At 46.5% G+C, this 24969-nt stretch overlaps 1 protein-coding gene across 1 annotated transcript; it reads right to left on the reverse strand.

Moving 5' to 3' along the window:
- Positions 1 to 1330: 1330 nt before the first annotated feature.
- LOC135530752 (gastrula zinc finger protein XlCGF57.1-like) lies at positions 1331 to 17743 on the reverse strand. Its single transcript, XM_064958951.1, has 4 exons — positions 17152 to 17743; positions 16654 to 16898; positions 16230 to 16389; positions 1331 to 3007 (listed from the first exon to the last, which is right to left on the reverse strand). The coding sequence occupies exons 1-4, from the start codon at positions 17483 to 17485 to the stop codon at positions 2031 to 2033; spliced, it is 1716 nt and encodes a 571-aa protein (XP_064815023.1). The 5' UTR covers positions 17486 to 17743; the 3' UTR covers positions 1331 to 2030.
- Between the last annotated feature and the right edge of the window lie 7226 nt (positions 17744 to 24969).

Consider the following 24969-nt stretch of genomic DNA (forward strand, 5'->3'; position numbering starts at 1 on the left):
GGGGGGGGTATTTGTCTCTCCTAGGGTGCTAGAATGGTGTGTGTGTGTGGGGGGGTATTAGTTTCTCCTAGGGTGGTGGAACGGTGTGTGTGTGGGGGGGGTATTAGTCTCTCCTAGGGTGGTGGAACGGTGTGTGTGTGGGGGGTATTAGTCTCTCCTAGGGTGGTGGAACGGTGTGTGTGTGTGGGGGGGTATTTGTCTCTCCTAGGGTGGTGGAACGGTGTGTGTGGGGGGGGTATTTGTCTCTCCTAGGGTGGTGGAACGGTGTGTGTGGGGGGGGGTATTTGTCTCTCCTTGGGTGGTGGAACGGTGTGTGTGTGGGGGGGGTATTTGTCTCTCCTTGGGTGGTGGAACGGTGTGTGTGTGGGGGGTATTTGTCTCTCCTAGGGTGGTGGAACGGGTGTGTGTGTGGGGGGGGTATTAGTCTCTCCTAGGGTGGTGGAACGGTGTGTGTGTGGGGGGGGGGGGTATTAGTCTCTCCTAGGGTGGTGGAACGGTGTGTGTGGGGGGGGGTATTAGTCTCTCCTAGGGTGGTGGAACGGTGTGTGTGGGGGGGTATTAGTCTCTCCTAGGGTGGTGGAATGGTGTGTGTGTGTGTGGGGTATTTGTCTCTCCTATGGTGCTAGAATGGTGTGTGTGTGGGGGTATTTGTCTCTCCTAGGGTGCTAGAATGGTGTGTGTGTGGGGGGGGGTATTAGTTTCTCCTAGGGTGGTGGAACGGTGTGTGGGGGGGGGGGTATTAGTCTCTCCTAGGGTGGTGGAACGGTGTGTGTGTGTGGGGGGGTATTTGTCTCTCCTAGGGTGGTGGAACGGTGTGTGTGTGGGGGGGTATTTGTCTCTCCTAGGGTGGTGGAACGGTGTGTGTGTGGGGGGGTATTTGTCTCTCCTAGGGTGGTGGAACGGTGTGTGTGGGGGGGGTATTAGTCTCTCCTAGGGTGGTGGAACGGTGTGTGTGTGGGGGGTATTAGTCTCTCCTAGGGTGGTGGAATGGTGTGTGTGTGTGTGGGGTATTTGTCTCTCCTATGGTGCTAGAATGGTGTGTGTGTGGGGGGGTATTAGTCTCTCCTAGGGTGGTGGAACGGTGTGTGTGTGTGTGTGTGGGGGGGGGTATTAGTCTCTCCTAGGGTGGTGGAACGGTGTGTGTGTGGGGGGGTATTAGTCTCTCCTAGGGTGGTGGAACGGTGTGTGTGTGTGTGGAGGGTTATTAGTCTCTCCTATGGTGGTGGAACGGTGTGTGTGTGTGTAGGGTGGTGGAGACCTGGACTGTTTTCCTCTAGGCAGACCTGAGTGGTATACAACAACAGCAGGATCGATGAGTTAGCCAGATACCTTTTTATTATTTTGTACTGAAAAACACATACAGTGCCTTGCGAAAGTACCTAAGTTCAGATTTTTGAATTCAACCAGAAAATCGTAGTTATTATTATTAATCATAGTTATTTCTGGTACTATATTTAAATAAAGTTAGATGGCTAGCCCTTATTGATCCTGCCTTGCAGTACACCCTCTCAATATTAACATGTACATTATGAATAAATACTGTTTAAATAAGAATTTACGTTTTTCTCAGTCTGTACATTTGTTTATTTTTTTTTCACACACACAATGCAAACACAATAGGAAATATCACATTTAACTAGATAGCACTTGATTAACACACAGAGAAAATACACAAAGACAGAGTTCTAAAAAGTTATAATTGAATTAAAATGCATTACAACTGACCTACTCTATACTAAAACAGATATACTCACTCCATGTTCAATTCATTTAAAAACATTGAGTTCACTTTGTACAATTTGATTTCGTGTGGCATAAACAAATAAGCAGTCAGTGAAAAAAAGAGGCAAGTGTTGGAGCACTGTATGTGTTAAATACATCAGTTAATTAATGAGTTTCGTTAAATCTCTCTTTCCACACTGAGAGCAGAGGTAAGGTACTTCCCCTGTGCCTGTTAACTCATGGTCTTTCAGGTTCCCTAACCAGGTAAATATCTTCCCAATATATATCTCTCTGCAATGTGGATTCTTTCAAGGCTTCGCCGCGGAGTGTGTCAGCTCATGTTTTTTCAGGTATCTTGACTGTGTGAAACTCTTTGCACACTGGGAACAGGGGTGAGGCTTCTCTTTTATGTGCGTCCACTCATGTCTTTTCAGGCCCAGTAACTGAATAAAAGTCTTTCCACACAAGGAGCAGTGTAAGGGCTTTTCTTCTGTGTGAATTCTCTCATGTGTTTTCAGGTGCCCCAACCGGGTAAAACTCTTTCCACACTGGGAACAGGGGTGAGGCTTCTCTTTCATGTGTGTCCACTCGTGTGTTTTCAGGCCCCATAACTGGATAAAACTCTTTCCACACAGGGAGCAGTGGAAATGCTTCTCTCCTTTGTGTAATATCTTATGTTTTGTCAGGCCCCCTAACTGAGTAAAACTCTTTCCACACAGGGAGCAGTGGAAGGGCTTTTCTCCTGTGTGAATTCTCTCATGTGCTTTCAGGTGCCCCGACCGGGTAAAACTCTTTCCACAATGTTGGCAATGGTAGGGCTTTTCTCCTGTGTGAATTCTCTCATGTGTTTTCAGGTGCCTCAACCGGGAAAAACACTTTCCACAAAAGGAACAGTTGAAGGGCTTTTCCCCTGTGTGCATTCTCTCATGTTCCTTCAGGCCCCCAAACTGGGTAAAACTCTTTCCACAATCGGAGCAGCGGAAAGGCTTCTCTCCTCTGTGCCTTCTCTCATCCATTTTCAGCTGCCATAACCGGGCAAAACTCTTTCCGCACTGGGAGCAGTGGAATGGCTTTTCTCCTGTGTGTATCATCTCATGTCGTTTCAGGCAAAATAACATGGCAAAACTCTTTCCACACTGGGAGCAGTGGAAAGGCTTTTCTCCTGTATGTATCATCTCGTGCCTTTTCAGGGACCCTAACCGGGAAAAACTCTTTCCACAGTGGGAGCAGTGGTGTTGTCCTGCTGGGTTGGACGTCTCTGGCTCCTCTGAGTCTGTTCTTTCACCTGCCAAAAAAAAGTGTTTATTTAAAAGAGAGACCTGAATGAAATAACTGTCTTCCTATGAAGACAGTCAACTCGTTTTAGTGAAATTACTGGAAGTCTACAGGTATGTTAGCGGATGCTAGTTAGCATTGGCTATTGTTTTGAATGTTTTTATTTTATTTAACATTTTATTTATACAGGGTTTTTCTCATTGACATAACATGGGCCAATAACTGAAAGGTTGCTAGATCAAATCCCCGAGCTGACAAGGCAGTTAACCCACACACCCAAATATTTGTACACTGACTTGCTCTATAGTATGTCCATCCAATGTAGCGATGACATGATTAACAACATCCCTGGCATTTGGAAATATCATGCATTTTGTTTTACCCAAATTCAGAACCAGCTTTAAAATCATACAGATTCTGATGTATGGTGTTGAAATGCTCTTTGGGCATTTTCAAAAGCTAAAGACAAACTACTACCACTTGAATAAAGAACAGTATCATCTACATAAAAAAATGAACATCCGCTGTTTCAATATGATCCCCAATGATGTTGATATACAAAATGAACATCCGCTGTTCATGAACAGTGGGTCCAAAATAGAACCTTGCGGAACACCTGAGCACAACTCTGGACTCAACCATCCGCCATTACACATGGTGTGCAATTTGATTGGTTGTTTATTGGTTGTTTATTAACCAATCTAGAGCATGACCAGTAATACCCATATAATTTTTAACCTTTGCACCAACACAGCATGGTCCATGGTGTCAAATGCCTTCAACAAATCAATAAAGACAGACAACACAATGTAACTTCTTGTCAAATGTAACTTCTTGTCAAGAGCACAATGGATGATGTTTAAAACCTTCAATGTTGCTGAAATGGGGTGCTGTGGCCAGAAGTAAAACCTGATTCCATTTAAGATGTTGTTTTCTTGGAGGCAGGCCTTCAGCTGCCTACTAACTAAGGACTCCAGGACCTTTGACAGTACAGATGATTTTGATATGGATCGATAGCTGTCAAGTAGCGAAGGATCTCCACCATTCAGGAGAGCCAGCACAAAAGCAGATTTCCATAACTTGGGGACTTCCTTAACATTAAGCGTGAGGTTAAAAATACATGTTAAGGGGGAGGGGAAGTGCACTGTTGGAGCTAGAAACACAAGCATTTCAAACAACATCTGCTAAATGGGTGTCTGCAACCAACAACATTTGATTTGACGAACCCTGATTTTATCTTCTATCACTGTATCAATTTCACTCTTTTCAAAGTTGGGACCCAAAGTTCCTCCACTCATGCCTCCTAAAATAATTGTTCAGCAGGATGCAAGGTAAGACAAATGAGGACTAATGTATGTCTGTATGATTTGTTAATCTGTTACATCTTTAGAACACCATTGGAACCCCAACTGCTGGACAAACTTGGAACCCCAACTTTAAAACCCTGTTGGTCCAGCAGGCTGTCTAGAACCAAGTTGGTCCAGCAGGCTGCCTAGAACCCCGTTGGTCCAGCAGTCTGCCTAGAACCCCGTTGGTCCAGCAGGCTGTCTAGAACCCCTAATGCGGCAGGAAGATCCAGCAGGCTGACCAACATCACCCTGGTGGACACCAGACCAAAACCCCTGGTGGACACCAGACCAACATCACCCTGGTGGACACCAGACCAACATCACCCTGGTGGACAGGCTGTCAGACCAACATCAGAACAGACCCATCAAACTGGGGGACACCAGTACATCATGGGGGACACCAGCAACATCACCCCGGGGGACACCAGACCAACCTCCCAACACCCCGGTGGACACCAGACCTACCTCCCAACATCACCCCGGTGGACACCAGACCTACCTCCCAACATCACTCCGGGGACACCAGACCTACCTCCCAACATCACCCTGGGGGACACCAGACCTCCCAACATCACCCTGGGAGACACCAGACCACCTCCCAAGACCAACCAATCATCCCTGGGGGACACCAGACCAACATCACCCCGGTGGACACCAGACCAACATCACCCCGGTGGACACCAGACCAACATCACCCTGGTGGACACCAGACAACATCACCCCGGTGGACACCAACATCACCCTGGGGGACACCAGACCAACATCACCCCGGTGGACACCAGACCAACATCACCCCGGTGGACACCAGACCAACATCACCCCGGGGGACACCAGACCAACATCACCCCGGGGGACACCAGACCAACCTCCCAACATCACCCCGGTGGACACCCTGGTGGACACCAGACAACATCACCTGGGGGACACCAGACCAACATCACCCTGGGGGACACCAGACCTACCTCCCAACATCACCCTGGTGGACACCAGACCTACCTCCCAACATCCCCCTGGGGGACACCAGACCTACCTCCCAACATCACCCTGGGGACACCAGACCACCTCCCAACATCACCCTGGGAGACACCAGACCACCTCCCAACATCACCCTGGGGGACACCAGACCTACCTCCCAACATCACCCTGGGGGACACCAGACCTACCTCCCAACATCACCCTGGGGGACACCAGACCTACCTCCCAACATGGGAGACACCAGACCTACCTCCCAACATCCCCTGGGGGACACCAGACCTACCTCCCAACATCACCCTGGGGGACACCAGACCTACCTCCCAAGACCTGGGAGACACCAGACCTCCCAACATCACCCTGGGAGACACCAGACCTACCTCCCAACATCACCCTGGGAGACACCAGACCTACCTCCCAACATCACCCTGGGAGACACCAGACCTACCTCCCAACATCACCCTGGGAGACACCAGACCTACCTCCCAACATCACCCTGGGAGACACCAGACCTACCTCCCAACATCACCCTCGGAGACACCAGACCTACCTCCCAACATCACCCCCGGGGGACACCAGACCTACCTCCCAACATCACCCTGGCCACTCATGGCCATAGACATCAGAATGAATAGAATGGGATTGGAACCTCTAACCCTGGTCAACTCATTAGCATAGACATCAGAATGAATAGAATAACCTCTAACCCCGGTCAACTCATTAGCATAGACATCAGAATGAATAGAATGGGATTGGAACCTCTAACCCTGGTCAACTCATTAGCATAGACATCAGAATGAATAGAATGGGATTGGAACCTCTAACCCTGGTCAACTCATTAGCATAGACATCAGAATGAATAGAAAAACCTCTAACCCTGGTCAACTCATGGCAGTTCGACTGGTCAACTCCTGGCAACACCTGCAATGGCTGCCTGGTGTTGTCATCAAATCAAAGTTTAATTGTCACATGCTTCATAAACAACAGGTGTAGATTAACAGTGAAATGCCTCCTTTCAGGCCCAACAATGAGAAGAGAAAGAAAATAGAGAAATAAAGTAAAACATGTAATAACACAACGAGTAACGACAACATGGCTGTATACACTGAGTACCAGTATTGAGTTGATGTTTTTATTTATTTATTTCCCCTTTATTTAACCAGGTAGGCAAGTTGAGAACAAGTTCTCATTTACAATTGCGACCTGGCCAAGATAAAGCAAAGCAGTTCGACACATACAACGACACAGAGGTACACATGGAGTAAAACAAACATAGTCAATAATACAGTATAAACAAGTCTATATACGATGTGTGCAAATAAAGTGAGATAAGGCAGGTAAAGGCAAAAAAAGTCCATGGTGGCAAAGTAAATACAATGTAGCAAGTAAAACACTGGAATGGTAGATTAGCAATGGAAGAATGTGCAAAGTAGAAATACAAATAATGGGGTGCAAAGGAGCAAAATAATTAAATTAATTAAATACAGTACGGAAAGAGGTAGTTGTTTGGGCAAAATTATAGGTGGGCTATGTACAGGTGCAGTAATCTGTGAGCTGCTCTGACAGTTGGTGCTTAAAGCTAGTGAGGGAGATAAGTGTTTCCAGTTTCAGAGATTTTTGTAGTTCGTTCCAGTCATTGGCAGCAGAGAACTGGAAGGAGAGGCGGCCAGAGAAAGAATTGGTTTTGGGGGTGACTAGAGAGATATACCTGCTGGAGCGTGTGCTACAGGTGGGAAATGCTATGGTGACCAGCAAGCTGAGATAAGGGGGACTTTACCTAGCAGGGTCTTGTAGATGACATGGAGCCAGTGGGTTTGACGACGAGTATGAAGCGAGGGCCAGCCAACGAGAGCGTACAGGTCGCAATGGTGGGTAGTATATGGGGCTTGGGTGACAAAACGGATTGCACTGTGATAGACTGCATCCAATTTGTTGAGTAGGGTATTGGAGGCTATTTTGTAAATAACATCGCCAAAGTCGAGGATTGGTAGGATGGTCAGTTTTACAAGGGTATGTTTGGCAGCATGAGTGAAGGGTGCTTTGTTTGCGAAATAGGAAGCCAATTCTAGATTTAACTTTGGATCGGAGATGTTTGATATGGGTCTGGAAGGAGAGTTTACAGTCTAACCAGACAACTAAGTATTTGTAGTTGTCCACGTATTCTAAGTCAGAGCCGTCCAGAGTAGTGATGTTGGACAGGTGGGCAGGTGCAGGTAGCGATCGGTTGAAGAGCATGCATTTAGTTTTACTTGTATTTAAGAGCAATTGGAGGCCACGGAAGGAGAGTTGTATGGCATTGAAGCTTGCCTGGAGGGTTGTTAACACAGTGTCCAAAGAAGGGCCAGAAGTAAACAGAATGGTGTCGTCTGCGTAGAGGTGGATCAGAGACTCACCAGCAGCAAGAGCGACCTCATTGATGTATACAGAGAAGAGTCGGTCCATGAATTGAACCCTGTGGCACCCCCATAGAGACTGCCAGAGGTCCAGACAGCAGACCCTCCGATTTGACACACTGAACTCTATCAGAGAAGTACTTGGTGAACCAGGCGAGGCAATCATTTGAGAAACCAAGGCTGTCGAGTCTGCCGATGAGGATGTGGTGATTGACAGAGTCGACATAAGTGTGGATTGGCCAGATCAATGAATACGGCTGCACAGGAATGTTTCTTATCGATGGCGGTTAAGATATCATTTAGGACCTTGAGCGTGGCTGACGGGCACCCATGACCAGCTCTGAAACCAGATTGGCATACACCCTGTCAGTTTGGGTCAAACCAACATCATGGCGGTGGAGATCCTGTACTGGTTCATGCTCGGTACAACATCTGTTTGTTGACTTGCCTCACACAGGAAGACTGAGTTGAGGTTAGAAAGGCACTTGTAGGATAGATACTGCTGAGGTCTGTAGGCTGGGCTCCTGCATGGCCATTAAACAGAGTACAACTCATTGAACGCCGTAGTGGTGTTCAACCTTCCCAAGTTCTCTCACGTCACCCTGCTTCCGATCTGTCCACTGGCACAGAGTACCAGTACATGATGTGTTGTACGGTAATAACATGGCTGTATACACAGAGTACCAGTACTGAGTTGATCAGGCCCTACAGGTAATAACATGGCTGTATACACAGAGTACCAGTACTGAGTTGATGTCCCTACCACTGAGGTAAGTAAGTTGGCTGTACAGAGTACCAGTCTGAGTTGATGTGTGGGGTACGAGGTAACAACATGGCTGTATACACAGTCAGTACCAGTCCGGAGAGTTACAGTTGATGTGTAAACCCCAGGTCTTCAAGGAATACCAGAGGATAGTACTGATTGTAATGTGTAGGGGTAAATGATTTATAACATGGCTGTATCCACTGGATGTACAGAAGGTGAGTTGATTTGTAAGTCGAGTGCTAAATGACTTAAATGTAAATGTAAAATGTGTAGGGGTACGAGGTAGTTGATGTGTAGGGGTACGGGGTAGTTGATGTGTAGGGGTACTAGGTAGTTGATGTGTAGGGGTACTAGGTAGTTGATGTGTAGGGTACGGGGTAGTTGATGTGTAGGGGTACTAGGTAGTTGATGTGTAGGGGTACTAGGTAGTTGATGTGTAGGGGTACTGGGTAGTTGATGTGTAGGGGTACTAGGTAGTTGATGTGTAGGGGTACTGGGTAGTTGATGTGTAGGGGTACTAGGTAGTTGATGTGTAGGGGTACGGGGTAGTTGATGTGTAGGGGTACTAGGTAGTTGATGTGTAGGGGTACGAGGTAGTTGATGTGTAGGGGTACTGGGTAGTTGATGTGTAGGGGTACTGGGTAGTTGATGTGTAGGGGGTAGGGGGTAGTTGATGTGTAGGGGTACGGGGTAGTTGATGTGTAGGGGTACGGGGTAGTTGATGTGTAGGGGTACGGGGTAGTTGATGTGTAGGGGTACGGGGTAGGTAGGTTGATGTGTAGGGTGACAGATAGTTGATGTAGTAGCAGCTAGGTAGTTGATGTGTAGACAAAGTACATGCAGATCGTCCAGGTAGTTGATGTGTATGGGGGTGGGGGAGTTGCTGTTAGGGTCCTGGGTTGGTTGACTTGTAGGGGTACGTGATGGGTAGTTGATGGTAATGTAGAATGTTCATTCAGATAGTTGATGCTGCTCATGCAATGGAATGTATTTATTGGAATGTCAGTAGAGTTGATTCAACAAATCACAGCACAGACTGATGGGAACACTTCCTGGGTTCCTGTCCAATGGGTACATCGCAACGGCCGACAGTCCACCCATTATGGGGCCTTGAATGGGAACACCCGTTCTGTCCAATGAGGGGATTCGATTCATGCGCCCAGTAGGGTTTTACAAGCTGGTGAAGTTTTGGAACTGGGCTGGTTCCCAGGCCTGAGTCAATACAGGGAGTAATGATGATTCTGTGGGAAGATCTCAACTACATACTCCTCCTCAGGTGATGTGCTCAGGGTCAAAACACACATTGGATGTGACAGGAGTTACTCTTGGTCTCATCCGATGCGTTCTGAGAAGGAGAAGGGACACAAAGAGTATGCAATTGGGATCTTCCCCCTTGAACTTTACATAAACCCCAAGGTTCTCAAACTTTGTACCTGGAGACCTACCGTCCTGTAGGTTCTCAAACATTGTACCTAGAGACCTGTCCTGTAGGTTCTCAAACATTGTACCTAGAGATCGGTCCTGTAGATTCTCAAACATTGTACCTAGAGACCTACCGTCCTGTAGGTTCTCAAACATTGTACCTAGAGACCTACCGTCCTGTAGGATCTCAAACATTGTACCTAGAGACCTAACCGTCCTGTAGTTCTCAAACATGTACCTAGAGACCTACCGTCCTGTAGGTTCTCAAACATTGTACCAAGATACCGTCCTGTAGGTTCTCAAACATGTACCTAGAGCGTCCTGTAGGTTCTGATGTACCTAGAGACCTACCGTCCTGTAGGTTCTCAATCCAAACCTTCAAGCCCAGCTGTTGAGTGAAACTCTACAACTCTAGGTAGATGTTTGTAAAGGTTCTAACTAATGCTGAGACACTGTGAATTGCTTAGTAACTGTGTAAATGTTGTTGCATGTCTTATAATAACATTAATTTGTTCACATTTTTTTTTTAAACTACAATGTTATTGCTTGAAAATGTTATTCGTACAGACGCTATGAGCCTCATCTTCCTGGAATCCAATGTAGCTGCTGTTGGGGAAGTTAGTATAACTGACCACTGCAAATCTACAAGACCATGTTGCTCCTTGACCTAGATGTTTGTACATCCACTACCAGGAGAAGGAATCTGTTGATGACCTAGAATTCCCAGTGCATCCACTCCAGGTTGAGGATGTTGGTTGAGAGATGTTCTATCCACTCCAGGGTTAATTTGGCCTTTCCAGATGTTCTCCCTCAACATTCCAGGTTGAGGAAAAGTCGTTGGCCTTGACCTAAATGTTCCTCTTCCTTTGAGGACCCGTGTTGGCCTTGACCTAGAAGCATCCACTCCAGGGTGAGGATTGGCCTTGAAAGATGTTATCCCCCTCAACTTCCAGGGTGAGGACCCGTGTTGGCCTTGACCTAGAATCAACATCCACCTGGGAGGACACCCAAGCATGTGGTTGATAGATGTTCTGCTCATGCAGATGAGGACCATCGTTGGCCTTGAACTAGATTTCTCCCCAAACACGTCCAGGGTGAGGAAGCAACACAGTTGGCCTTGACCTAGACAACATCCACTCCAGGGTGATGACCCGTCGTTGGCCTTGACCTGATGGTGATCCCATCAACATCCACTCCAGGGTGAGGGTTTGGCCTTGACCTGATGTTTCCCCTCAACATCCACTCCAGGGTGAGGACCCGTCGTTGGCCTTGACCTAGATGTTATCCCCTCAACATCCACTCCAGGGTGAGGATGATCGGATGGGCCTTGACCTAGATGAGTCCCTCAACATCCACTCCAGGGTGAGGACCCGTCGTTGGCCTTGACCTAGATGTTCTCCCTCAACATCCACTCCAGGGTGAGGACCCGTCGTTGGCCTTGACCTAGATGTTCTCCCTCAACATCCACTCCAGGGTGAAGGACCAAGTTTGGCCTTGACCTAGATGTTCTCCCCCTCAACATCCACTCCAGGGTGATGATCTGTGGCCTTGAAGATGTTCTCTCAACATCCACTCCAGGGTGAGGACCCGTCGTTGGCCTTGACCTAGATGTTCTCCATCTCAACATCCACTCAGGGTGAGGACGAGTGTTTGCCTTGAAGATGTTCTCCCCTCAACATCCACTCCAGGTTGAGGGTTGGCCTTGAAGATGTTCAGTCCCCTCAACATCCACTCCAGGTTGAGGACCCGTTGTTGGCCTTGACCTAGATGTTCTCCCCCAACATCCACTCCAGGGTGAGGACCCGTCAGCTGGCCTTGACCAAAGATGTTCTCCCCTCAACATCCACAAAGTATTAACTCTCCAGGTTGAGGAAGTGGCCTTGACCTAGATGTTCTCCCCTCAACATCCACTCCAGGGTGAGGACCCCCGTTGGCCTTGACCTAGATGTTCTCCCTCAACATCCACTCCAGGGTGAGGACCCGTCGTTGGCCTTGACCTAGATGTTGTCCCTCAACATTCCAGGGTGAGGACCCGTCGTTGGCCTTGACCTAGATGTTCTCCCCTCAACATCCACTCCAGGGTGAGGACCCGTCGTTGGCCTTGACCTAGATGTTCTCCCAAGCATCCACTCCAGGGTGAGGACCCGTCGTTGGCCTTGACCTAGATGTTCTCAACATGTCCAGGGTGAGGACCCCGTTGGCCTTGACCTAGATGTTCTCCCCTCAACATCCACTGTGAGGACCCTAGAGAATAAAGCCTTGACCTAGATGTTCTCCCTCAACATCCACTCCAGGGTGAGGACCAAAGTTGGCCTTGACCTAGATGTTCTCCTTCAACATCCACTCCAGGTTGAGGACAGTCTGTTGGCCTTGACCTAGATGTTATCCCCTCAACATCCACTCCAGGGTGAGGACCTTTTGTTGGCCTTGACCAGATGTTTCCCCTCAACATCCACTCCAGGGTGACCTAATCGTTGGCCTTGACCTAGATGTTCTCCCTCAGCATCCACTCCAGGGTGAGGAAACTGGCCTTGACCTAGATGTTCTTCAGCATCCACTCCAGGGTGAGGTAGTTGCCTTGACCTAATGTTCTCCCTCAGCATCCACTCCAGGGTGAGGACCCGTCGTTGCCTTGACCTAGATGTTCTCCCCTCAACATCCACTCCAGGGTGTTGACCGTCGTTGGCCTTGACCTAGATGTTATCCCCTCAACATTTCCAGGGTGAGGATCATCGTTGGCCTTGACCTAGATGTTATCCCCTCAACATCCACTCCAGGGTGAGGACCTGTCGTTGGCCTTGACCTAGATGTTATCCCCTCAACATCCACTCCAGGGTGAGGAGCCGTCGTTGGCCTTGACCTAGATGTTCTCCCCTCAACATCCACTCCAGGGTGAGGACCTGTCGTTGGCCTTGACCTAGATGTTCTCCCCTCAACATCCACTCCAGGGTGATGACCCGTCGTTGGCCTTGACCTAGATGTTCTCCCCTCAACATCCACTCCAGGGTGAGGACCCGTCGTTGGCCTTGACCTAGATGTTCTCCCCTCAACATCCACTCCAGGGTGAGGACCCGTCGTTGGCCTTGACCTAGATGTTCTCCCTCAACATCCACTCCAGGGTGAGGACCCGTCGTTGGCCTTGACCTAGATGTTCTCCCCTCAACATCCACTCCAGGGTGAGGACCCCGTTGGCCTTAACATTCTCAAGGACATTGGCCTTGACCTAGATGTTCTCCCCTCAACATCCACTCCAGGTTGAGGACCCGTCGTTGGCCTTGACCTAGATGTTCTCCGCCTCAACATCCACTCCAGGGTGAGGACCCGTCGTTGGCCTTGACCTAGATGTTCTCCCCTCAGCATCCACTCCAGGGTGAGGACCCGTAATTGGCCTTGACCTAGATGTTCTCCTCAACATCCACTCCAGGGTGAGGAATCGTTGGCCTTGACCTAGATGTTCTCCCCCTCAACATCCACTCCAGGGTGAGGATTGGCCTTGACCTAGATGTTCTTTCAACATCCACAATGTTGGCCTTGACCTAGATGTTCTCCCCTCAGCATCCACTCCAGGGTGAGGACCCGTCGTTGGCCTTGACCTAGATGTTCTCCCCTCAACATCCACTCCAGGGTGAGGACCTGCTGTTGGCCTTGACCTAGATGTTCTCCCTCAACATCCACTCCAGGGTGAGGACCCGTCGTTGGCCTTGACCTAGATGTTCTCCCCTCAACATCCACTCCAGGGTGAGGACCCGTCGTTGGCCTTGACCTAGATGTTCTCCCCTCAACATCCACTCCAGGTTGAGGACCCGTCGTTGGCCTTGACCTAGATGTTCTCCCCTCAACATCCACTCCAGGGTGAGGACCCGTCGTTGGCCTTGACCTAGATGTTCTCCCCTCAACATCCACTCCAGGTTGAGGACCCGTCGTTGGCCTTGACCTAGATGTTCTCCCCTCAACATCCACTCCAGGGTGAGGACCCATCATTGGCCTTGACCTAGATGTTCTCCCCTCAGCATCCACTCCAGGTTGAAGACCCGCCGTTGGCCTTGACCTAGATGTTCTCCTCTCAACATCCACTCCAGGGTGAGGACCCGTCGTTGGCCTTGACCTAGATGTTCTCTCCTCAGCATCTACTCCAGGGTGAGGACCCTCGTTTGCCTTGACCTAGATGTTCTCCCCTCAACATCCACTCCAGGGTGAGGACCCGTCGTTGGCCTTGACCTAGATGTTCTGCAGCATCGTCAGTCTGATGTTCGACCTTCTCCATTATATCGGAATAAACTGGTCCCATTGTCAACAGCAGGGACATTCACTGTCTTTTGGTAGAGGTAGGCATCTCACTCAACTACACCACCAGTCCCCGTGCGTTCTGTGTGGAGTAAAGGTGGTCTAGAGAATTTTCCCCTCTAGTTGCACATTTTGCATGCTGGTAGAAATGAGGTCAAACTGATTTTCCCTGCAGTTCCCTCCCCCGCCAAGATTGTTCTCAGGGCAGGCCTGATTGTCGCTAGATATGTCCAAGTCACATCGGGAGAGTTTTAGCATTTTTAGCTAACCTAATTCTACTAACCTACCACATGAATTATCCTAACCTTAACCTAATTCTACTAACCTACCACGTTAATTATCCTAACCTTAACCTAATTCTACTAACCTACCACGTTAATTATCCTAACCTTAACCTAATTCTACTAACCTACCACGTTAGTTATCATAACCTTCACGTTATTTGCACTAACCTGCTACGAAAAGTCACTTACGCTAGTCAAAACCGGCAGACCTGCCCTGAGAACAGTCTTTGTTTCCACTTAATGCGCCACAGCGCTCTAGGCAGACTCCGTTTCATAGCTCAGTGGCAGAGACACTGCAAATTGAACTCGGCGAGATACTCATAAATTGATAGTGCAGTTTGTTCAGGCAATTTTACAGCTAGCTAGCTACTTCACATGCAAGGAACAGAGCGCAGGCTTTTTTTGCGCATTTCTCAAATCATCAATAGCCTCTAGTCACATCATGCAGCCCATATTATCTTCTGATTTCTAAGGTTTTCTAAGGTTATTCTAAGGTTTGTATCATTCACAAATAGTTGAGAAATTACTTGAAATCTAGCATCAAATGATCACTTTTACGCTCAACATAGTCACTTCATTAAACCATTTCTCGCAGGATGGGAAAAATATCCTTTCTAGAATTCAGCCAAGTTAAATTATATTCTTCTTACCTATAAAATAGTAACAGGAAACAGAAGTTTGGTCACCGCTGACCAAATCCTTTGGGGTTAGAAACAAACAAGGGATGTAACAATGAAACAGACAAGAATTTCCAAAAGGTTCCCTGATTTTAAAACAAACAAGGGAATTAATAATTTGTAATGGACTCCACTGGGAAGGTAAAACCAAACAAGACAAACTGAAAAACAAACAAGGGAACTCACAAAGAAACTCCCTGGGACAACCAAAACCAAACAGGTGGGGCTGTAGAAACAAACAAGGGAACTAACAAAGAAACTCCCTGGGACAACCAAAACCAAACAGGTGGGGCTGTAGAAACAAAAAGGGAACTAACAAAGACATCCTTTAAACCAAACATGCAACTAGGAAATGTGTGGGGTTGTAGAAACAAACAAGGGAACTAACAAAGAAATTGGGACCCACAAACATGGATGAAAGACATCCTTTAAAGTTGACATGCAACTAGGAAATGTGCCACAAACGGAGAGCCAAACAAACAAAAGACAAGCCCACACCAACTTAAGACAGGGAGTCAACAGGAAGCAGAGCTATAGAAAACAGGGAAGACAGTGGATAAAAGGCTTGGGTTCACAAATTAAACAGGGAGAACCAATAAGTCATTACTCTCAGCACAGGTGAAACACCTTCTGACTAGCGAGATAACAAGATTGCACGGGTGAAACACCTTCTGACTAGCGAGATGACAAGCCAGTACAGGTGAAACACCTTCTGACTAGCGAGATGACAAGCCAGCACAGGTGAAACACCTTCTGACTAGCGAGATGACAAGCCAGCACGGGTGAAACACCTTCTGACGAGCGAGATAACAAGATTGCACGGGTGAAACACCTTCTGACTAAGGAGATGACACCAATCAGTACACAATTACTTTAGCAAAAAGCAGCTCGAGTAGTTTCAGAACTAATGAGCTGCCATACAACAGTGAATACACTGACCACAGAACTAATGAGCTGCTATACAACAGTGAATACACTGACCACAGAACTAATGAGCTGCTATACAACAGTGAATACACTGACCACAGAACTAATGACTGTAACAGAAGCAGATTGTAGTCTAATCCACACACCACTGTTCTTACTTGAATCTGAATCTCCCTCTTCTTCTCCTCTCACAGTTCCACGCAGACCCGGTGTTTTCCTGCAGTCGACCAGCTGCACAGACACCCTCTTCAGACCCCACAGTAAGGCAACAGTGGGAGAGGCACGACCTGGGGACTCTGGGAGAGGGAAAGACATGTCCTGGAAACCACAAAAATAAACAATCAATTTAGGGTGGGAAACACTCTCCTACCTTGATTCCTCTCATTCTCTGGACCTCCTGCTATACATGTTGTGGAGGATAAAGTCCAATCAGAATCATCTGTATTTGCCAAAAAACATTCACATATCAGTATTTGGATGAACCTCAAATGTTCTCCTCCAATGCATTTAGAGGAGGAGGTCCAGGAATTAAAGGAAGGAATGTTGAGAACCAGAAACACTTTGTGGCTGGGATGTACTCACACCACTCCCCCTCTGCTCTGGGGTGTGGCTCTCTGGAGCCGACTCCGCCTTCAGCCTGTTGCTAGGAAACCAATCCTTGTCTTTCACGTCCCATTCTTTGTCGCAGTGAATAGCATCGTCATCACCACCAAACTGTCTGGGACTCACAGGTGTCACATTAGATTCTTCCTGTGTCTTTCTGATGTCCTCCTTCACTGTAGAGCCCTGGGAGGGCCAGGAAACGGCATATTGCCTCGTTTGTGTATCTGTAAAAGGGAAGAGAGTTTGACAAGAGGTAAAAACAGAGGGTGCAGCTTGCTCTCTCCTCTGACTCCAAACATGTCACTTATCATCCTAGGACCTTCCGTCGGAGAGCAATAGACGAGCGAACTCTGAATACAAACTAAAGGAAAATAAATAAATCTACTTTTAAACGAGGTCTGTTGAATGTCCCTTTAAAACCACACCCATTGATCAACAACTGCATCGTGTGTCCCCTGTTTTTAAGACAATACTCACTGGTGTTAATCGGATCTTCAGTCTCCTCCTCTTTCACTACAAAAGGTTCTTCTTCTTTCAATGTGATATCCTCCTCTATCTCATTTTTCAATCTGAAAGCTTCTACCTCTTCTTCCACTATGACAACCTCTATCCCCTCTTCCTCTTTCACGGTGACAGCCTCTATCCCTTCCTCCTCTTCCTCTGTTTTAATTCGACAAGCTTCTTCCGTTCCTATCACTGTAATATCCTCCTCTTCTTCTTCTTTAATGACAATGTTCCTCCCCATAGCTGCTTTCTCCGTCCAGCAGACCTCCTCTTCATTAGCAGCAGGAGAGTAGCTTTGTGAGCTCATTGTCAGGGATGTTAGCTAGCTAGCTACCTAGCTACTTAGCATTAGCGACTAGCCTAGTGCTAGGCTCGGTAACACATTTTCAAATGTAATAACAAGCTAATTACGTTTAAATGAACTAGTAGATACGTTAACAGTACTGTGTTTAAATCACTGGGCGTTATTTGTGTAACTACACAAATATGGTCGACAGAGCTTCAACGTTTCTCCTTCTTGTCGGCTAACAGGCTAAAGAGACGGTTGAACCGTGTCGTTCCAGAAGCGTCCACAGCAGTCGGTCGTCACTAGTTACCACAGCCTCAAAGTCAACAGAAAAAAAACAAACAATTTCTACAATTTATCTTCTTAAAATTTGATTTCAATCTTAACCTTAACCACATTGCCAACCTTATGCCGAACCCTAAATTAAGACCAAAAAGCAAATGTTCGTTTTCATAAATTTTTTCGATATCATCCATTTTTGACATTGTGGCTGTGGTAGCTAGTGGAAACCTGTGTGTCCACTGCATTATACGTCACGCGAGAAGCATCATCTGAAAAACTCCCTTCGTCATCTGCTGACTGAAGTAACGCAGTTTCTAAAAAGATTCACTAAATAAAATCAAGTCAAACATATGGTTATTGGTCACATACACATGGTTAGCAGATGTTATTGGTCACATTACACATGGTTAGCAGATGTTATTGGTCACATACACATGGTTGGCAGCTATTTAATGGTCACATACACATGGTTAGCAGATGTTAATGGTCACATACACATGGTTAGCAGATGTTAATGGTCACATACACATGGTTAGCAGATGTTATTGGTCACATACACATGGTTAGCAGATGTTATTGGTCACATACACATGGTTAGCATATGTTATTGGTCACATACACATTGTTAGCAGATGTTAATGGTCACATACACATGGTTAGCAGATGTTATTGGTCACATACACATGGTTAGCATATGTTATTGGTCACATACACATGGTTAGCAGATGTTAATGGTCACATACACATGGTTAGCAGATGTTATTGGTCACATACACATGGTTAGCAGATGTTACTGGTCACATGGTTAGCAGATGTTAATGGTCACATACACATGGTTAGCAGATGTTATTGGTCACATACACATGGTTAGCAGATGTTATTGGTCACATACACATGGTTAGCAGATGTTATTGGTCACATACACATGGTTAGCAGATGTTATTGGTCACATACACATGGTTAGCAGATGTTATTGGTCACATACACATGGTTAGCAGATGTTACTGGTCACATGGTTAGCAGATGTTATTGGTCACATACACATGGTTAGCAGATGTTACTGGTCACATACACATGGTTAGCAGATGTTACTGGTCACATGGTTAGCGGATGTTAATGGTCACACACATGGTTAGCAGATGTTATTGGTCACATACACATGGTTAGCAGATGTTATTGGTCACATACACATGGTTAGCAGATGTTAATGTGAGTGTAGCGAAATGCTTGTGCTTCTAGATCGAACAAAAGCAGTAATATCGAAAATATTCACAACAACTACCTTTTACACACAAATGTAAGGAATGAAGAAGAATATGTGCATTTAAATATATGGATGAGCTATGGCCGTGTGGCATAGGCAATGTTACGGATACCAGTATCCTGTGTGTGTGTTTTCTCTCCTTCTCCCCTCACAGGTGAAAATCATCACTCCCCAATCAGTCACCAATCAATCATCAATCAGAAGACACACCTCCTCCTGTTTTCCTACCCAATCACAGTTCCTTTCCCTTGGTTTAAAAACCCTGTCAGTTGTTTGCTCTTGAGCTCAATATCTCTATGTAAATGCCATGTCTGTAGGTCGCTGTGGTTCACTCGCTCGTTGTGTATTAACCTCTCTTTTGTTTGAGCACCTCCATAGCACTTTGTCATCACCTGTGAGTATTGTTTTGGTTATGGTCTTTGTGTTTGATTGCTGGTGGGAAAAGGGGAAACCAAGACAAGTCGCCCATGGGCATACACTGCCCGTAGGTAGACTTTGTTAAATACACTAGTTAGAACTGGGCGGACCACCCACTGTATTTTTGGTTAGTTAGCTGTTGTTAAAGTAGGCTAGTCTAGCTTAGGGGTGTTTTTGAATACTTATTGTTTCTGTCCTTGGGTCCAGCTCAGTCCCTTTTCCTGCTCCCCCCATTACCGTGTGTTTTCCAATAAACCCTGAGTTTGACGGTAGATTTCAGTTGTCCTGGTTATTTCGTTCTCACTTACTTTGTCACAATTATAATTTGCATGAGTTATGTTACGGGTCTCATTACCACCCCCACCCCCTAGTCTGTCGGGACAAAAAGGGATTCGTAACAGGCAGTAGATGGTATAGAAGTATATACATATGAGATGAGTGATGTAGGATATGTAAACATTATTAAAGTGCCGTTATTTAAAGTAGTGACTAGTGATACTAGTGACTAGTGATACCTTCATTAAGTCCATTTATTAAAATGCCAGAGATGGTTGTTGACAGCAGCCCCTCAATGTTAGTGGTGGCTGTTTAACAGTCTGATGGCCTTGAGATATAAGCTGTTTTTTAGTCTGTCCCAGCTTTGATGCACCTGTACTGACTTCGCCTTCTGGATGATAGCGGGGTGAACAGGCAGTTGCTCGGGTGGTTGTTGTCCTTGATCTTTATGGCCTTCCTGTAACAGCGGGTGGTGTAGGTGTCCTGGAGGGCAGGTAGTTTGCCTCCGGTGATGCGTTGTGCAGACCTCACTACCCTTTGGAGAGCCTTGCGGTTCAGGGTGGTGCAGGTGACGTGCCAGGCGGTGGTACAGCCCGACAGGATGCTCTCGATTGTGCATCTGTAAATGTTTGTGTGTTTTAGATGACAAGACAAATTTCTTCAGCCTCCTGAGGATGAAGAGGCGCTATTGTGTCTGTGGGTGGACCATTTAAGTTTGTCTGTGATGTGTACGTCGAGGAACTTAAAACATTCCCCTTTCTCCACTACTGTCTCGTGTGTGTGTGTGTGTGTGTGTGGAGGGAGGGGGGGGGGGGGCTCCCTCTGCTGTGTCCTGAAGTCCACGATTATCTCCTTTGTTTTGTTGATGTTGTGTGAGAGGTTATTTTCCTGACACCACACTCCAAGGGCCCTCACCTCGTCCCTGTAGGCCGTCTCACCGTTGTTGGTAATCAAGCCTACCACTGTTGTGTCGTCTGCAAACTTTATGATTGAGTTGGAAGCGAGCATGGCCACGCAGTCATGGGTGAACAGGGAGTACAGGAGAGGGTTGAAGAACACACCCTTGTCCCCAGTGTTGAAAATCAGTGGGGTGGAGAGGTTGTTCCCTACCTTCACCACCTGGGGGCGGCCGTCAGAATGTCCAGGCTAGACAATCTGGACCCTCTCCTTCTAAAATTATCCACCACAATTGTTACAACCCCTATTACAAGCCAGTTCAACCTCTTTCGTATTGTCTGAGATCCCCAAAGATTGGAAGCTGCTGCGGTCATCCCCCTCTTAAAAGGGGGAGACACTCTAGACCCAAATTGTTACAGACCAATATGTATCCTACCCTGTCTTTCTAAGGTCTTTGAAAGCCAAGTCAACAAACAGATCACCGACCATTTCGAATCCCACCACACCTTCTCCGCTATGCAATCTGGTTTCAGAGCTGGTCATGGATGCACCTCAGCCACGCTCAAGGTCCTAAACGATATAATAACCGCTATCGATAAGAAACAATACTGTGCAGCCGTATTCATTGACCTGGCCAAGGCTTTCAACTCTGTCAATCACCGCATTCTTATCTGCAGACTCGACAGCCTATAGTCCGTATACATCAATGATGTCGCTCTCGCTGCTGGTGATTCTCTGATCCACCTCTACGCAGACAACACCATTCTGTATACTTCTGGCCCTTCTTTGGACACTGTGTTAACTAACCTCCAGACAAGCTTCAATGCCGTACAACTCTCCTTCCGTGGCCTCCAACTGCTCTTAAATGCTAGTCAAACTAAATGCATGCTCTTCAACCGATCGCTGCCAGCACCTGCCCGCCCGTCCAGCATCACTACTCTGGACGGTTCTGACTTAGAATATGTGGACAACTACAAATACCTAGGCATCTGGTTAGACTGTAAACTCTCCTTCCAGACCCACATCTCCAATCCAAAATTACATCTAGAATCAGCTTCCTATTTCACAACAAAACATCCTTTACTAATGCTGCCAAACATACCCTCGTAAAACTGACTATCCTACTGATCCTTGACTTCGGTGATGTAATTTACAAAAAAGCCTCCAACACTCTAGTCAGCAAGTTGGATGCAGTCTATCACAGTGCCAGCTGTTTTGTCACAAAAGCCCCATATACTACCCACCACTGCGACCTCTATGCTCTCGTTGGCTGGCCCTCATCTTCATTTTCGTTGCCAAACCCACTGGCTCCAGGTCATCTATAAGTCTATGCTAGGTAAAGCACCACCTTATCTCAGCTCACTGGTCAGCAGAGAAGCACCCACCCGTAGCACGTGCTCCATTATTTCACTGGTCACCCCCAAAGCCAATTCCACATTTGGCCACCTTTCCTTCCAGTTCTCTGCTGCCAATGACTGGAACGAATTGAAAAAATCACTGAAGCTGGAGACTCATATCTCCTCCACTAACTTTACGCATCAGCTGTCAGAGCAGCTTACAGATCATTGCACCTGTACATAGCCCATCTGTAAATAGCCCACCCAACTACCTCATCCCCATATTGTTATTTATTTTTTGCTCCTTTGCACATTCATCTTCTGCACATCTATCACTCCAGTGTTTTACCACTAAGGCCCATTTATTGCGTTACCTCTCTTATCCTGCTTCATTTGCACTCACTGTATATAGACTTTTTCTACAGTATTATTGATTGTATGTTTGTTTACTCCTATGGCCTATTTATTGCCTACCTCCTCATGCCTTTTGCACACACTGTATATAGACTTTCTTTTCTCTACTGTGTCATTGACTTGTTTGTGTCATTGGCTTGTTTATTGATTACTCCATGTGTAACTCTGTGTTGTTGTTTGTGTCACACTGCTTTGCTTTATCTTGGCCAGGTCTCAGTTGTAAATGAGAATGTGCTCTCAAATGGCCTACCTGGTTAAATAAAGGTGAAATAAATCAAATTTAAAACCCATTGTTTCTGGTTAGGAAATGTTTAATAGTCACAGTGGGTACAACATCTCTGATGCACTTGCTAATGAACTCGCTCACCGAGTCAGCATATACATCAATGTTGTGGTCTGAGTCTATCCAGAACATATCCCAGTCCACGTGATCAAAGCAATCCTGGAGCGTGGAATCCGATTGGTCAGACCAGCGTTGGACGGACCTGACGTTTCCTGTTTTTGTCTATACGCTGGGAGCAACAAAATGGAGTCAAGGTCAGATTTGCCAAAGGCAGGACGGTTGAAGGTTTTGTACGCATTGCGGAAGTTAGAGTAGCAATGATCCAGAGTGCTAGCAGCCCGTGTCGTGCATTTGATATGCTAATAGAATTTAGGAAGTCTCGTTCTCAGGTTAGCTTTGTTAAAATCCCCAGCTACAATAAATGTAGCCTCCAGATGTATGGTTTCCAGTTTACGTAGAGTCCAGTAAAGTTCTTTCATGGCTGATGAGGTTTCTTCTTGGGGGGGGTATACATGGTTGTGACTATAATCGAAGAGAATTCTCTTGGTAGATAATGCGGTCGGCATTTGATTGTAACCAATTCTAGGTCAGGTGAACAAAAGGACTTGAGTTTCTGTATGTTGTTATGATTAAACCATGAGTCTTTAATCATGAGGCATACACCCATTTCGCACTTCTTCTTACCAGAGAGATGTTTGTTTCTGTCGGCGCGATGCATTAAGAACCCGGTGGCTGTACCGACTCTATATCCCGAGTGAGCCATGTTAACGTGAAACAGAGTTTGTTACAATCTCTTGACTACATGATGTAATTTCAAATAAGCAAATGTGATGTTTTCTCTTTTTTTTGAAGTGGAGGACCTGTATAAGTGGACTGTATATGTTGAGGGTTTCCTTCATGTGTTCATCTCCAAGGGGGTTGTAGGGGCACAGATGACAGACAGATAGGATCCAGTTGGGGTGGTTAAACGCTGATTCACATGGAGCAGGAACAGCACAGTGTATGGGCTAAGGCACTAATGGCTTGACAATTGTTATAACCAAGAGTATGTACGATTCTGAAAGTAACATGACTTCACTAGTTTGACAATACAGCATTACAACATGACTGTGACTTCACTAGTTTGACAATGCAGCATTCATGGCTGGGACTTCACTAGTTTGGACAATGCAGCATTACAACATGGCTGTGACTTCACTAGTTTGGACAATGCAGCATTACAACATGGCTGGGACTTCACTAGTTTGGACAATGCAGCATTACAACATGGCTGGGACTTCACTAGTTTGGACAATGCAGCATTACAACATGGCTGTGACTTCACTAGTTTGGACAATACAGCATTACAACATGGCTGTGACTTCACTAGTTTGGACAATACAGCATTACAACATGGCTGTGACTTCACTAGTTTGGACAATACAGCATTACAACATGGCTGTCACTTCACTAGTTTGGACAATACAGCATTACAACATGTGACTTCACTGTTTGACAATACAGCATTACAACATGGCTGTCACTTCACTAGTTTGGACAATACAGCATTACAACATGGCTGTGACTTCACTAGTTTGACAAACAGCCTAACAACATTTGCTGTGACATCACCAATGCAAGATGAACGAGATGCTGCCACACAGCAGTAGAAGCAGCGGTAATAATCTGTTTTGGGGAAATGTGAAAACAAACGCCCTAACGGTCCCACTCATAGAGGTTGTATGTGGACACCTGCTTCTCCAACATCTCATTCCAAATCAATGGCATTAATATGGAATTGGTCCCCCTTGCTGCTATAACAGCCTCCACCCTTCTGGGAAGACTTTCCACTAGATGTTGGAACACTGCTTGCTTCAAAAGAGCTTTAGTGCGGTCGGCCACTGGGCGATTAGGCCTGGCTTCACAGTAGGCGTTCAATTCATACAAAATGTGTTCCAGGATGTTGAGGGCAGGGCTCTGTGCAGGTCAGTCAAGTTTTTCCACACCGATCTCGAACAAACCATTTCTCTATGGACCTCGTTGTGCACAGGGGCATTGTCATGCTGAAACCAGAAAGGGCCTTCCACTAAACTATTGCTACAAAATTGAAATCACAAAATCATCTAGAATGTCATTGTATGCAGTAGCGTTAAGACTTCCCTTTCACTGGAACTAAGGAGCCTGAAACATAAAAAAACAGCCCAGACCATTATTCCTCATCCACCAAACTTTACAGTTGGCACTATGCATTGGGGCAGGTAGCGTTCTCCTAGCATCAACCAAACTGCAGCTGTTTCAGTACAGCACAACAGGGAGAGGAGGGGGGAGAGGGGGGAAAGACAGAGGGTGGGGGAGA

The sequence above is a fragment of the Oncorhynchus masou genome, unplaced genomic scaffold, assembly GCF_036934945.1.
Source record: "Oncorhynchus masou masou isolate Uvic2021 unplaced genomic scaffold, UVic_Omas_1.1 unplaced_scaffold_1413, whole genome shotgun sequence".
In the NCBI taxonomy this organism is placed as follows: domain Eukaryota; kingdom Metazoa; phylum Chordata; class Actinopteri; order Salmoniformes; family Salmonidae; genus Oncorhynchus; species Oncorhynchus masou.